The sequence below is a fragment of the Carcharodon carcharias genome, chromosome 9 (assembly GCF_017639515.1).
Source record: "Carcharodon carcharias isolate sCarCar2 chromosome 9, sCarCar2.pri, whole genome shotgun sequence".
Taxonomy (NCBI): domain Eukaryota; kingdom Metazoa; phylum Chordata; class Chondrichthyes; order Lamniformes; family Lamnidae; genus Carcharodon; species Carcharodon carcharias.
The window spans coordinates 122,364,743-122,380,616 of NC_054475.1; the positions used below are offsets into that span (position 1 = coordinate 122,364,743).

General features: G+C 46.9%; 1 protein-coding gene across 1 annotated transcript in view; it reads left to right on the forward strand.

The window, feature by feature from the left end:
• The first annotated feature begins 1,056 nt into the window (after positions 1-1,056).
• LOC121282283 (T-box transcription factor TBX22-like) overlaps positions 1,057-15,874 on the forward strand; it is a 122,646-nt gene continuing 107,828 nt past the window's right edge. Inside the window, exons 1-5 of the mRNA XM_041195928.1 lie at positions 1,057-1,121; positions 1,777-1,933; positions 2,772-2,873; positions 4,165-4,339; positions 14,086-14,250. Coding sequence (XP_041051862.1) covers position 1,121; positions 1,777-1,933; positions 2,772-2,873; positions 4,165-4,339; positions 14,086-14,250 — 600 coding nt within the window. The 5' untranslated portion in view covers positions 1,057-1,120. The remainder of the gene's footprint in view (positions 1,122-1,776; positions 1,934-2,771; positions 2,874-4,164; positions 4,340-14,085; positions 14,251-15,874) is intronic.

The window sequence follows — 15,874 nt, forward strand, 5'->3', positions numbered from 1 at the left end:
TTGTCCATTTCCCAACAGTGCTTGGTTTTGTTTGAGTTCCAGCACACAGCGTTTGTGATTTTACTTTCATCTTGTAACCTCAGCTTGGGAGCACATCTCCAGGGTCGAGATATAAGTCCCCTTTTGTCATTTCAGTGTCCTGTTCATCAGTTCATGGGTAGAACTACACAAACACGTCAAATGTGGCATAAATGTGATTTCCATACAGTGGCTAACAGTGCATTAAAAGGAGCAGCTTTGTGGGAGCTTTCTGTTCAATGGAAACTTCAGAAAACTGGGTCTCGTTCAAATATTAAAGATACATAAACACATATACCCGCACACTTTTATGTACACACCCATACGTAAATATATATGCATATATATGTACACACACATTATAGATGTGTATATATAGATACATGCAGGCGGTGTTACTGGAGATTCGCTCCTTCTTGGAACATTTGCCTTTGAAGATGAGTCTTTGCCAAAGTTGATCTTAACTTGCCACAGGACTGATAAAAACGTGTCAGTGATCCGTACATGCCCATATTTACATACTGTATCGCCAGACAGACAGGCCTGCCTGTTAATAATTAGCTCCACGTCCAGCCAGTGTAAGGAAGGGCACTTCCTTGGGTATAATTAGTAGAGCTTCACTCGCTCTTGGCTCCACTGGTGTGTTGCTATTGGCTTGACTTTGACGAGGGGTGAGCTCTCGCCCTCCAGAAGCGCACTTGGCACTGCAGGGGGGAGACTGTGGGGAAATGAATGGCTCCTTTTGCCCTGGCGTGATGCAGAGAGTGCGGCTTCCAGTCAAAGCCTCCCACTAAACTGGAATGGCACTCATTCTGGGACACAGAGTGAATCTCCTCAGTCTCCCAGCACGGCTTGGACGCGCCGTTTCAAGACGATCTCTTCAATTCCTCTCGACCCCGGGACTGGCGTCTGATCGCCGGGATTTAAGGGTAACGGCCCGATGGCTCTGAGTTCCCGTGCTCATGCTTTCTCCGTGGAATCTCTGGTGGGGAACTCCCTGAAGAGAAAACTTGAAGACACCGAGGATGAGAAGCTGAGAGATGGGGCGGGCGACCTGCTGAAACAGCCTGAGCGCTCCAAGCAGAGAGAAGAGGAGCAATCTAGTCAGTCAACTTTGTCTAATAATGATCGAGACGGGCAGAGACTAACTCACAATAGCGGAAAATCTCCGCGATCTTTATATTTCTATGCTATCATTCCGCAAAAGGACTATGTTTACAAATTAGAAGTCTTTGATTTTTTTTCTTATTTGGTGGATCTCGGTTTGTAAGCCGGTCCTTGCCTTTTTCGATTCTGCTTTTTACTTCAATAACTTTTATTCTGCTTTTGTCGATACCGGGATCAATTTTTAATAGATTATTTAGTTCCAGGCTTCAACCCCCCACTTTGTTTTGGAAATACGAGTTAACATTTAAAGATGTGAAGCAGTAATAATCAATATTTTAAACGATATCAGCTAGCCTCATGAATTATATCCCACGACCAAGTAAGTTGTGGGAATAAAAGGTTGTTTTTCCTAGACCCAGGTTGCAAGTTTCGTGTAACTTTTGAAGAGGCTTTATTTGTTTTTTTTTTGTTTAAAGTTGCCCCAAGTTGCAAGTTCGAGGTGATGACATTCAGATGGAGGTCTTGAGGGGTTGGGGGAAGGGACGGGGGTGTGGTGTGGAGGTTGCTGGAACCGGGTGTCGAAGCGGGGGCATTGGACGTGGCTTTGTTCAGGATTGTTTGTTTTTGTTATTTTGCATGTTGATGGAGCAGTGGAGGCGAGAGGCCAAAGGAGCAAAAGCCGCCGTTGCCTGTCCCCCATATCGCGCGGCGGTGACTCGGGAGGTTTCCGGGTAGAGCTACAAGGAACGGAGCTTTGGAAAAGGTTCCATGAAATTGGAACAGAGATGATCATCACTAAAGCTGGCAGGTGAGGACGGGCGGGAGGGGGGGGGGGGGGGGGGGGGGCGGAGGGGAGAGACCAGGTCCGTGCCCGATAGAGAGAGAGAGAAAGCACCGATCTCATCAGTGCATTGCATTTTATGAATATACTCTGGGTTGTTCCGTCTTCAATTTATAACGAAATGGGGAGTCTGTTGATGTTTTTCCGTTTGACAAATTTTAAAACAAGCAAAGCGTCACCGAATGGAAACGCAGGGGTTTCTTTTTATCAGATCCCCTCTGGCCCTGAACGAGGGTTAACTTCTCAAAAGTCATTCAGCTAAACCGGGAACAGCTGAGCTCCGGTCTTCCACACATTTTGAAAGTCCGGTTTGTTTCACTACCCCCATTTGCTTCGAATTTAGCCCGATACATATATATATATATATATATACATAAAACCAAAATCACATAGCCTCTGCATGGAAACAGGCGGTTAAACAATCAGTTCCTTTCAAATATTGGGAATATTTCTACTTTTGTGGAGTTGCATATCAGAAATGTAATGATGCGTTACTCGCTCGGTTCCTCACATACTTGGAGCAAGGCTCGTGATTTATGGTTTCCATGTAAAACAAACAGGGAAATGTTAGGATTTGCTGCTCCAAGTATCAAAGAAAATCTCCACATAATAGATTTGCCTGATTCAGTCACAGTCAGCCAAGAAGCTTGATTATAAATCAGGGATCCGGATTCTCAAACCGGAGAAAAGAATGCATAATCACATTTGAAATGCGATGTGTTCTGTTCGGCGGGCTGGTTAGAAGCTCGTGTCTCATGAGGGGAAAGGCAAGTGCGGGGTCTGACCGTAATTTATCTGTTTGCAGGCGCATGTTTCCCGCCGTACGGGTGAAAATCAAAGGCCTGGAACCGGCCAAGCAATATTACATCGCCATGGACATTATCCCCGTGGATTCTAAGAGATACAGGTACCGAAACCTATAACTGCCCGTCCACCGCGAGGGCATATTGTCAACTCTCCGAGAGACCCGCAATGTATTTCGCTCACCTACCCTTTAAATCTTAACACATGTAACACTATTGTCCCTCATTGTTACAGGGATCATGTTGTGACTTGGCTTTTATATACAACCGTATAAAGGCGTATAACATTCGTGAATTAAGCGATTTAAACTCCAATTGGATTTTTTTTTATTTGCTACTGTGGATTTCTTAGTGAGCCAAGTCATTTTTTAAGGTTCGGTTTCAGACCGCCTTCTCTGACTAGATTTCACATCTTGAGAATGAGTTGCTTTGCTTGACACTTTTCGCTCATCGCCTCAAAAGTAAGTAAAACCAGAACTGATATAAAAGCAAAACACTGGGTCCTGGACATCCGAAATCAAAGCAGTAATATTCAGCAGCTCTGGCAGCACCTGCGGAGTCATAAACCAAACAATTCGGGTAAATGTTCAGTAGAATTGAGGGGAAGACTCGGAATTGAAGTGTTGCACCTGATTACACAGCAGGACAACATGAGGCACAAAAGTCAAATCGACGGCGGTTGTGAACCCGACAAGAACCACGACCCCAGCTCAAAATGAGAGCTGTCTCTCATGTTAACATTTAATTGTCCACCACCCCCCCCACCCCGCAAAATCATTATGATAACCACGCTTCAATGCTGCTCCCGACATACCAACTCTCAGGGACTGACTAAGCAAATTTGGCGGCATGACACCGGGGACAAGGGGTTTCAGTTATGGAGTGACCATGGATGTTGTTCGTGTTCCTCACCGAGCCGAGATGTTCGAGGGAGATGTGATCACGTTCAAAATGAAGGCCGTTAGCAAAGTAAATAATAAGGCGAAAGTGTTCCCAGTCACAGCAGGGTCACCAATCACAGATTTCAGGAGGTTTCGTAAAGGGAAGAGGATTCTTTTTACACAAGTTGTTATTGTCCAGGCTGCACTGCCGGGAAAGCGCTGGAAGCAGATTGAATAATGACTTTCAAAAGGAAATAATTGAAAGGGAATGTTACAGCAATGTGGGGGGTGGGGGTGGTGAGCAGGGAACTGAGACTAGTTGGATCGCTGTTTCAAAGAGCCGGCACATGCACGATGGGCCGAATGCCCTCCTTCTGTGCTGTATTATCCTATGATTCTTACACCCGTTAACTTTTGCAGCTTGAGGGCCAGATCCAAACCCCCACGCCCCGTCACCTCTCCCCCTTCACCCTTCGCCCTCCCCGGACATTCACTGGTTGTGTGTTGTTTACAGGTACGTGTATCACAGCTCCCAGTGGATGGTGGCCGGAAACACGGAACAGTCTCAGCTAACACCCCGCCTCTACGTGCACCCTGACTCACCAGCTTCAGGGGAGTCCTGGATGAAGCAAGTCGTCAGCTTCGACCGGGTAAAACTCACTAACAATGATATGGACGAGAAGGGACATGTAAGCATTCAGTCTCCAATTTTAACCTTATCTGAGCAATACAGGCCCCGTAAACCGTGATATTTACACGACCACAAACCCGGCAAATATTGTTGCATGCAATAATTTTCAAACTCGAATGTGTGTATGTGCGATAGTGTGTGTGTTTCTGACTGTGTATGTGACAGTGTGTGCGTTTGTGACTGTGTGCGTGTGTGTGTTTGTGACTGTGTGCGCAATGGTGTGTGTTTCTGACTGTGTACGACAGTGTGTGTGTGACTGTGTGTGTGTATGTGTGAGACAACGTGTGTGTATGTGACTGTGTGTATGTGTGTGTGTGACTGCATGTGACAGTGTGTGTGTGAGAGACAGTGTGTGAACAGACAGGCGTTTCTGCGGCTGTCAACGTGACTCCAGGATGGCTTGTTACCTCCCTGGTGCTAGGGTCAAGGATGTCACAGAACAGCTGCAGGATATTCTTGTGGGGCAGGACGAACAGCCCGAGGTCGTGGTCCACATTAGCACTAATGACATAGGTAGGAAGGGGATGTGGTCCCGCAATTGGAATTTGGGAGCTAGGTAGAAAATTAGCAAGCAAGTCCTCTAGATTACCCCAGTGCCATGTGCAAGTGAGTACAGAAATATGAAGATAAGACAGATGAATGTGTGGCTGGAAAGATGGTGCAGGAGGGAGGGCTTTATGTTCCTGGGACACTGGGACTGGCACTGGGGGAGATGGCACCATACAAACTGGATGGGGGGGTTGCATCTGAACAGAACTGGGATTGAATTCCTTGTGGGGCGTTTTGCTAGTGCTGTTGGGGAGGGTTTAAACTATCTCAACAAGGGTGTGGGAACCAGGAGATAATGTTAGAAAGTAGTACCAGGGTGCACAGAATTTTGGGAGAGGCAGATAGCACTAAAATAGAGAATCATAAGTAAATAGATGGTGTTGAGTACGGGAGCAAGAAATGAAGTCTAAATCAGGGCTACACTGCATGTATGTGAATGCATGGAGTATAGATAATAAAACTGGGAAGCTACAGGCACAGATTGCCTTGTGGGATTATGATGTTGTGGCAATAATGGAGAACTGGCTTAAGGAAGGACAGATCTGGGTGCTAAATATTCCTGGTTACAAAGTGTTCAGAAAAGATAGGAAAGAAAAAAAGAGGAGGGATGGTGCTTTTGGCTAAGGAGGGTATTGCAGTACTGGAGAAAGAGGATGTGCCAGAGGATTCAAGGATAGAATCGATTTGGCTAGATCTAAGGAATAGGAAGGGTGCAATTACATTGCTCGGTGTAATGTATAGATAACCAGCCAGTGGGAAGGATATAGAGGAACAAATCTGCAAAGAAATTACAGAGAGCTGTAAACATCATACGGAGGTTATAATTACCCATAAATAGACTGGGATAGTGGTAGTGTAAGGAGCAGTGAGGGAAAAGCATTCCTGGATTGTGCTCAGGAGGATTTCCTACAGCAGTATGTGTCCAGTCCAACAAGAAATGAGGCACTGCTAGACCTGGTTCTTGAGAATGAGGTGGGCCAAGTAGATGAAGTGACAGTGGGAGAACATTTAGGAGACAGTGATCATTGTATCATAAGGTTTAGGATGACAGTGGAAAATGACATTGGTCAATCCAGGGTAAGAATAATCAACTGGCAGAGAGAGGACTTCAATGCGGCAAGAACGGAGCTGGGCCAGATAGATTGCACTCAAAGGTTGGTGGGAAAAACAGCTGAACAATGGGCTACCTTCAAAGAGGAGATGGTTTGGACACAGTCAAGGTACGTTCCCTCAAAAGGAAAGGGTAGGACAAACAAATCCAGAGCTCCCTGAATGACAAAGGAGATAGAAATTGAGTTAAGGAAGAAAAAGTGTGCTTACGACAGGTGTCAGGTAGCCAATACAATTGAGAACCAAACAGAATGCAGAAGGTTCAGAAGGGATGTGAAAAAATGAATATGAGAAGCAAAGAGGGTTTATGAAAAAAGACTGACAGCTAACATAAAAGGAAATCCCAAAATATTCTATAAGCACATCAGTAGTAAAAAGGTGGTGAAAGGAGGACTCGGGCCTATTAGGGACCAAAAAGGGGATTTACACATAGAGGCAAAAGGCATGACCAAGGTATTAAATTAATACTTTGCATCTTTCTTGACCAACCAGGCCTTGGTCTCAGAGGAGGAAACTCAGTCACTAGAAGGATTTAATATTGATAAGGAGGAGGTACTGGATAAGCTGTTGGTACTTTAAGTTGATAAGGCACCGGGAACAGATAAGAAACATCCAAGGATATTGAAGGAAGTGAGAGTGGAAATTGCGGAGGCACTTTCCATGTTCCCTGGATTCGGGGGAGCTGCTGGAGGACTGGAGAATTGCAAACATTATGCCCTTGTTCAAAAAAGGTTGTAAAGATCTGCCCTGCAATTACAGACCAGTCAATTTAACTTTGGAGGTGGGGAAACTTCTAGAAACAATTATTCGGGATAGAATTAATAGTTACATGGAAAAAGGTGGATTGATTTGGAAGAGTCAGCATGGACTTGTTAAAGGAAAATCATGTCTAACTAACTTGCTGGAGTTTTTTGAAGAGGTAACAGAGGTGGTTGATGAGGGCAAGACCGTTGATGTGGTGTACATGGACTTCCAAAAGGCGTTTGAAACAGTGTCACGCAACAGACTTGTGAGGAAAGTTATAAGTCATCAAATAAAAGGGGAAATAGCAACATGGATACAAAATTGGCCGAGGTATAGGAAACAGAGAGTAATGGTTAATGAGTATTTTTTGGGCTGGAGTTCCCCAGAGGTCAATATTGGGACCCTTGCTTTTCCTGATATAAATTAATGATTTAGCTCTTGGTGTGCAGGGGACAATAAAGTTTGCAGACAACACAAAACTTGGGAGAATTGTAAACTATGAGGAGGGCAGTGCAGAACTTCAAAAGGATATTGATATATTGGTGGAGTGAGCAGATAAGTGGCAGATGAAATTCAATGCAGAGAAGTGTGAGGTGATACACTTCAGTACAGAGGACATGGAGAGACAGTATAAGATAAAGAATACTATTCTAAAGGATATGCAGGAGCAGAGAGACCAGGGTGTATATGTACATAAGCCATTAAAAGTGGCAGGACAGGTTGTTTCTGAAGCATAGAGTGTTGCCTCTAAAGCATACAGTATTCTAGGCTTCATTAATATGGACATAGAGTACAAAAGCAGGGAGGTTTTGATGAACTTATATAAGACACTGGTTAGACCTCAGTTGGAGTATGTGTACAGTTCTGGCCGCCAAACTATAGGAAGGATGTGAACGCATTGAAGAGAATGCAGAAGAGGTTTATGAGAGTGGTTCCAGGGATGAGACACTTCAGTTATGAGGAAAGATTGGAAAAATTGGGACTGTTTTCCTTGGAGATGAGAAGGTTATGACGAGACTTGACAGAAGTTTTCAAAATCATGAGGGGGCTGGACAGAATAGATAGGGAAAAACTGTTCCCGCTCATAAACGGATTATGAACTAGAGGGCACAGTTTTCAAGTGTTTTGCAGAAAAAGCAAATGCGAGTGAAAAAAAACTTTTTCACACAGTGAGTAGTTAGGGTTTGGCATGCACTACCTGGAAGTGTGGCGGAGGTAGGTACAATTGAGGCATTCAAGAGGGCATTAGATAATTATTTAAATAGAAACAATGTGCAGGTTTATGGGAAAAGGCAGGAGATTGGCACTAAGTTAAAATGTTCAGACATCTGCTGCCGACATGATGGGCCGAATGGCCTCCTTCTGCACCATAACAATTCTGTGATTCTGTATGTGACTATCTATGTAATGGTGTGTCTTTGTAACAGTGTATGTTTGTGACAGCGGGCAGAATCTTTATCTCGGCGGGCAGGCACGCGCACGACCCACTCAAGCCTAAAATGACATGTGTTGATGTCAGGCGAGCAGTCGCATGGTATTTCGGTCTGTGAGCGCGCGCGGGAAATGGCAGCACACCGACCGACAATTAAAAGGCTTATTAACGCCATCACAAAGAAAATTAACCTTAAGGTTGACGGGCTGGATAAGGTTTCCAAAAACAAATAAAAGTAAAATAAAATTTTTAAAATTTCATTTATAACTCATGTGAAAAAGTTACATGTGGGGTCATGTTTATAACATTTTAAAAATCCTTTTTTGTAACTTTTAAAATTCTTCATGTGATCTTTTAAAACTCTTTCAAGTGCTCACTCGCACGCATGCGCAAAGTTCCCCACTCGCCCTCCTCCCCTGCCTGCACTGAGCGCTACCACTCGCATTTCATACTGGGCAGGACTTAATTGGCCCCCCAGTATGAAATCGTGGTTCGGCCCCGATTGCAGGCGGCATTCGGCTTCCCGACTACCCCCACCCGCCCCTTCTGAACCAGCTTTCTGTAAGCCTGCTAATGGGGATTGTGGTCTCCGCTGGTGGCATCTCCTCTGAGGAGGAAGAGAGGGGCAGAAGGAGAGGAGATCGGGTGTCCCAATGCAGTTTCCAGGGGAGGGACCTGTGGGAGGAGAGCACAGGTAGAAGGGGTGCAGGGCCAACAGGAAGTCCAAGGCGGAAGGGGCTATAGAAGAAGTCACTAAGGTATTGCTAGGGTTTACAGGTGGCGATGCAGCTACCTCAATATGCCTGGGGTGCATTGCTGAAGGAGGCTCCGTCTCTCAAGGGAGACAGTGACCTCCACTGTCAGAGGATCAGGCCTGAGATCACCTCTGACTATGTGGTCAGACACCCCATGCCAGTGGCTCTGAAGGTCACAGTGGCCTTCAACTTCTATGACTCTGGCTCTTTCCAGGGGTCAGTGAGGGATCTTTGTCCAGTGTCCCAGTCAGCTGTCCATAGATGTGGCAAGCTGGTGACTGATGCTCTGCTCAGGTGGGTATTGACATTTATTCATTTCCATATGGACGAGGCCAGCCAGACTGAGCCAGCCAGAGGTTTGCTGCGATTGCTGGGTTCCCCCGCATCCAGGATGCAATGGACTGCACACATATGACCATCAAGGCTCCAGCGGGGCAGTCGAGTGCCTTCATCAACAGGAAGGGCTTCCACTCCATGAACGTGCAGATAGTGTGTGATCACAGGATGCAGATTCTGTAAGACTATGCGATGTACCCTGATAGCAACCATGATGCTTACATCCTGAAACACTCGCAGGTGCCGAGGCTCTTCAGTGCTGCAGCCTGACTGGATGGATGGCTGCTGGGTGACAAGGGCTATCCGTTGAAAAGGTGGCTTATGATGCCTCTCCACTACCCAAGAACAGAGACAGAGCAGCGTTATAGTAGGAGTCATGCCTCCTCAAGGGTAGTGACAGTGAGGACCATAGGTCTTCTGAAGATGGCTTCCGATGCCTGGACCATTCATGGGGAGCACTACAATACCCCCCCAGAGTGGGTGTCACTGATCGTGGATGCATGCTGCTCTCTTCACAATCTGGCACTGGCAAGGGGGGACCCATAAGATGAAGAGGATCTTGAGGCAGCTCCACAGGCCACAGATGATGAATCCAGTATGAGTGAGAAGAGGAGCATGGTGAGGAGAACACTGAGGGCATGGAGGCAGACGTCTGTAACCTCCAGGGAGGCAGGGTCATCCATTCAAGATGCCTTGATCCAATAGTCCATCAGCTAGGCTGCCAAAGATCTGCTTTCGCTTCATGCCGGGGCTCCTGCCTCCATCCCAGATGTCTGAAAGGATCCTCTCATTTGAATCCAAAGTCCACTCAATGCCTGTCCAGTAAAATTTAGAGCCACTCATGTCCAGCATTACATACTGGTGTACCCTGTACCAAAAATAAAAGGTGAAGCATACTCAGACCATTACGACAAAAACTAATTTATGTAATTTTCACAATTAAAACTAATTAACATAACCATTCCTGGTGTTCAGTTCCACACATAAACATAAAGAAAACATTACAGAACAGAAGATCACCCGTAACCAGTCCCTCTTGTGCTCATGGCGTCTTAAACCTATGTTTCTGAGTGCCCCCCTCCCCCCTCACTGGCACCGGCATTGGAGACAGCCTGCTGACTCTGCTGTCCTGTTGGCCTTGATGACCTAGGCTGTTGTCCTCTGGCCAGTGGAGCCTGCGCCTGGGAGAGAGCAGCCAGTACCATGGTTGGCATCTCCCCAGTCATTGCAGCCTCATCAGATGCCACGGTCGCTGACAGGGGGGGTGGAGGAGCTGCAGCCGTCATCCTGAGCACCCTGAGAGGAGCCCGCAGAGAAGACAAGCAGCTTGTGCACCAACGTGTTGGGGTTTCTCTGGATCTCCCTTATCGTCATTGATGGACAGGCACCTTGATGGGATACTGGGTGCCTCATCCAACTCCTGGCATTGACCACCTGAAGTTATTGCCTGTGCGAGGGTTTGCAGGTCCGAGTGCAACCCCAGGAACCCCTGATTCTGATCCTGGAGCTGCCTTTCCATGAGAGTCGCCACTCTCTCAATGGAGGAGGCAGTGCGCTCGGTCATGAGGGTCAATGCAGTGCTTACGCTCCGCATGGACCCATGCACAACAGAGACCATGGCAAGCATATCCTCATGAATCTCCACCAGGTCCTCACGCACAACCCACTGGACATCCAGCATCTGCTGCCGAATGGATGATTTCAGAGGCCATCGCCTCAGTATCATTCTGGCCTCCAGCAGTCCTCCAACTGCCGGCACCCTGGGCACTCTCTGCCTCCGCCTGCTCCTCAAGTGAGTGTGAAATGCCCTCACCGCTATGGTCCGACATTCTAACTGAAGATCTAACACCCACCAAGGTGCTGGTATCTGCATTGGTGCCTGGTTCAGGGAATGGGTATGACGCAGGTGCATGTGAAGCCTGATGATCCTCTGGCATCAGGGGTAGCTCCTTGGGGTTCTGTGGTTGGCTGCATGCTGGTGAATATAAGAAAGAACAACAACATGTCAGTAGTTAAAGTCATCACACTGTCATTGTGCATGCCAGGCACCTGGTGAGACAATGGAGATCTGCATCATGGTGCCTTCATCTTTCAATGATCAGTGGGAACTCCAGGTTTGAGGCTCCCATCAATGAAGAGACTGCACTAGAATGGTTGCACAGTCCAAAATTCTCATCTCTGTGCACTGTGCTCTTACCTTCATCTGACACCCCAGCCTGTCCACAACTGGTTGATTGAGGCGCATGGTGCCTCTCCAGCTCTAGGTGTCCTGTTTGTATCAGGTCAGGATTAGGATGTTTGGGGGGCCTCCATCTGTCCACAATCTCTCAATATTGTTGTGGGATATCTTCTCCTGAAAGGACAGAGAAGCATTGATTAGTCCACTCTCTACCTGCAGCACCATTGCAGCCTGGCCAACCCCACCTGAGGAACACCTGGCAGGGTTCATCTGAGTCGTGGCCCTTGAGCTGCAAGGTACTCAGTCCAAGCAGCCAGGGCTCACCCCCTTGGCCAGCTCCACCGTGATTTACAGTTGACACTCAGACTCTGCCACCCCTGAGCTCCACAGGGGCACAGCCACACCTTAACACTTCATCACACTAATCCATGCCAACACGGCACTAACCCTTCCCAAGCGCAGCAGGTCATGGTACCATTTGCAGTACGGCACCCATGTGCACCACACAACACCATGGCAGCTGACCTCAGCTGCCACCTCCTCTCAAGCTCTTTTTGTCAAGTGCAGTGGCCCCCTCCTTCCATCTCTGGGGACGAGGGTGTCCCACCTCAGCCCTCTGATGCAGCCGACTCCTCCAATAGCACCGTGAGGCACTCACCCGAAAACTGGGGGGGGGGGGGGGGGGCAAGTGCCCACCCAACCAGCCTTCCCTCTTGGCATCTCCAGTCACTGTTGAGGCCATAGCTTCACTCTCCAGCACGGCAGCCTAAAAGGAGCTGCCTGTGCCATTTTCAAACTGCCCACTGGGTCACCGTTGGACCCACCGCCCGATAGATCCCCGCCCCCACCCCTGCCCCTGCCTGACCCTTCCCAACCATTGGGTAGACACATTTTATGCTGGACAGGCCTTAATTGATCCACCAATATGAAAGCGCAGTTGTTGTCCGATCGCCGTCGGGACCTGTTTCCCGACCGGTCCCGTCGATTGTACGCGCCTGCCAAGAGTAAAATTCAGGCCTATGTGTGTGTTTCTGACAGTGTGTGTGTATGTGACAGTATGTGTGTGACAGTGTTTGTTTGTGACGGTGTGTGTGTGTATGTGTGTGTGTATATGTAACATTGTGTCTGTATGTTCTTACATGTGTGACAGTGTGCGTGGATGTGACAATGTCTGTCTGTTTGTGACTGTATGTTTGTTAATGACAGTGTTTGTGTAAACGTGACAGTGTGTGTTTGTGACAGTCTGTGTATTTGTGACAGTGAGTTTGTATGTGACAGTGTGTGTGGATATGACAGTGTGTATGTATGTGACAGTGTGTATGTATGTGACAGTGTGTGTGTATGTGGCAGTGTGTATATGAAACAGTTGCATGTCACAGTGTGTGCATGTAATAAAGAATGGATATGTGACATTGTGTACATGTGACAGTGTGTGAGTGTATGTGCCCATCTGTGTGTTTGCGACAGTGTGTGTGTATGTGATACTGTATGTGGGTGTGACAATGTGTATCTGTTTGTGACTGTCTGTGTGTTTATGACAGTGTGTGTAAATGTGACAGTGTGTGTATGTGATAGTATATATTTGTGACAGTGTGTTTCCATGTGACAGTGTTTATGTATGTGACAGTGTGTGTATGTAGCAGTGTGTGTGTCTGGGATAGTGTGTGTATGTAACAGTGTGTGTTTCTGTGACAGTGTGTGTGTATGTGACAATATGTGTATGTGAGTGTGTGTGTATGTGACAGTGTGTGGGTATGTGACAGTGTATGTGCATGTATGTGACAGTGTGTGTATGTGTGTATGTCACAGGGTGTGTTTTGTGACTGTGTTAGAAACTATGTGTTTGTGACAGTGTGTGTTTATTGCAGTTTGTGTGTGACAGTGTTTGTACATTTGTGGCAGTTTGTGTGTGTGACAGTGTCTATGTTTGCGACAATATGTGCTTGTGACAGTGTGTGACAGTGTGTATGCGTTTGTGTCAGTTTATGTGTGTATGTGACAGTGTATTTGCTTGTGACAGTGTGTTTGCTTGTCACAATTTATGGGTGCGAGAAACTATGTGAAAGTGTATAATACTCAGGTATTTATGTGATGATCTGGAATGCACAGCTGAAAGGACAGTGCAAGCAGATTCATTAGTTACTTTCAAATAGAGACTGAATAAATACTTGAACATGTGGAATTTAAGGGACTAGGAGGATTGAGCAGGAGAATAGGAATCATTGGGCAACTCATTTTAAAAGTTGTATGGGTATGATGGGCCGAATGGACTTGTCCCATGCTGCATAATTCAGTAGTTCTGGCATCTAGTTTAAAGTGAACTGCATGAGACACATTTTCTCAGCAGTGGGAGAGGTTCGCCTATGCTGGACAGAAATTGCATTCTTGCAATGTTACTGCAGATACGCACAACCTCTGCCCCATTGCTAATCACAACAACAGTGAATAAACTCAGACAGCTCAGACTGTGATTTATCATTAGCTTTAATAACCACAGGTTTATTTCAAATGCATGCAAAAACATAACTTAAAACTAGAAGGAGATGGGAGATCAGAGAACTGTTCAACACACACAATAGATTTTGATAAATTTTACCTTAAATAGAATGTCTTTAAAGTATTTCTCTCACTATTTCTAGATTATCCTCCAATCCATGCACAAGTACCGACCACGAATTCATGTGATAGTGAAAGAGGCGGATGAACACATCTCTGTGAATCAGAGCCTCCCAGCTAATGGAGTCCACACATTCATTTTCCCAGAGACTGAATTTACAACTGTCACAGCTTACCAGAACCAGCAGGTAGGTGTGGGTGAGAGACAGCAGTAGGCAGGAGAGAGAGAAAGAGACGGGCAGAGACAGGAAGCAGAGAGACAGAGACAGACTGACAGGTTATGAGAGAGAGAGAGAGAAAGGGAGACTGACAGGTTGGGGAGAAAAAGAGAGACTGACAGGTGAGAGAGAGAGAGGGGGACAGTTGGGTAGGAGAGAGAGGTCATATGCAGAGAGGAGAGAGAGAGTTAGACACTGACAGGTAGGAGAGAGAGAGACTCTGAAATGTGGGAGAGAGAGAGAAAGATAACAGCAGGAGAGAAAGAAAGAGAGACATTCACTGACAGGTTGGATGCAGTGAGATTCATTGACAGATAGGAGAGATAGAGTGTTTGACAGAAGGGTTAGGAGAGAGAGGGAGAGAGCGAGAGAGGCGCTAAGAGGTCAGAGAGAGAGAGAAGCACTGATGGATAGGAAAGATAGTGTGTCAGATGGAAGGGATAGGAGAGAGAGCAAGAGAGACACTGACAGGTCAGAGAGAGAGGGAGAGAGAGACACTGACAGGTCAGAGAGAGAGAGGGAGAGAGAGAGAGACACTGACAGGTCAGAGAGAGAGAGGGGGAGAGAGAAAGAGACACTGATAGGTCAGAGAGAGAGGGAGAGAGAGACACTGACAGGTCAGAGAGAGAGAGAGGAAGACACTGACAGGTCAGGAGGAGTGAGAGAGACACTGACAGGGCAGAGGGAGACGGAAAGAGAGAGAGACCGACAGGTCAGAGAGGGAGTGAGATACACTGACAGGGCAGAGAGAGAGAGAGAGAGAGAGAACACTGACAGGTCAGAGAAATAGAGAGAGAGACACTGACAGGTCAGAGAGAGAGAGAGTCACTGACAGGTTGGAAAGAGAGATAGAGAGAGACTGATAGGTCAGAGAGAGAGAGAGACTGACAACTAGGAGAGAGAGTGACTGAAATATGGGAGAGAGGGAGATGACAGCAAGAGAGAGAGAGGAACACTTACAGATTGGATGCAATGAGAGACACTGACAGATCAGAGAGATAGAGTGTCTGACGGAAGTTATAGCAGAGAGAGAGAGGGAGAGAAAGAGAGAGAGACACTGACAGGTCAGGAAGAAAGAGAGAGACACTGACAGGTCAGGGAGAGAAGAGGAGAGAGAGAGAAAGAGAGAGAGAGACTGACAGTTTGAAGAGAGATATGAGAGTGAGAGACATTGCCAGGTCACAGAGAGAGAGAGCGAGAGAGAGACTGGCAGGCTGGAGAGAGAGAGAGAGACACTGACAGATCAGAGAGAGAGAGAGAAAGAGGGAGAGACATTGCAGGTCAGAAAGAAAGAAAGAGACACTGACAGGTCAGGGAGAGAGGGGCAGAGGGAGAGAGAGAGAGAGACTGACAGTTTGGAGAGAGATAGAGAGTGAGAGACATTGCCAGGTCAGAGAGAGAGAGAGCGAGAGAGAGACTGACAGGCTGGAAAGAGACACTGACAGGTCGGAGAGAGAGAGAGAGGGAGAGAGAGAGACAGAGAGAGAGAGACACTGACAGGTCGGAGAGAGAGAGAGGGAGGGAGGGAGAAAAAGAGAGACACTGACAATTTGGATAGAGATAGAGAATGAGAGACATATACAGGCCAGAGAGA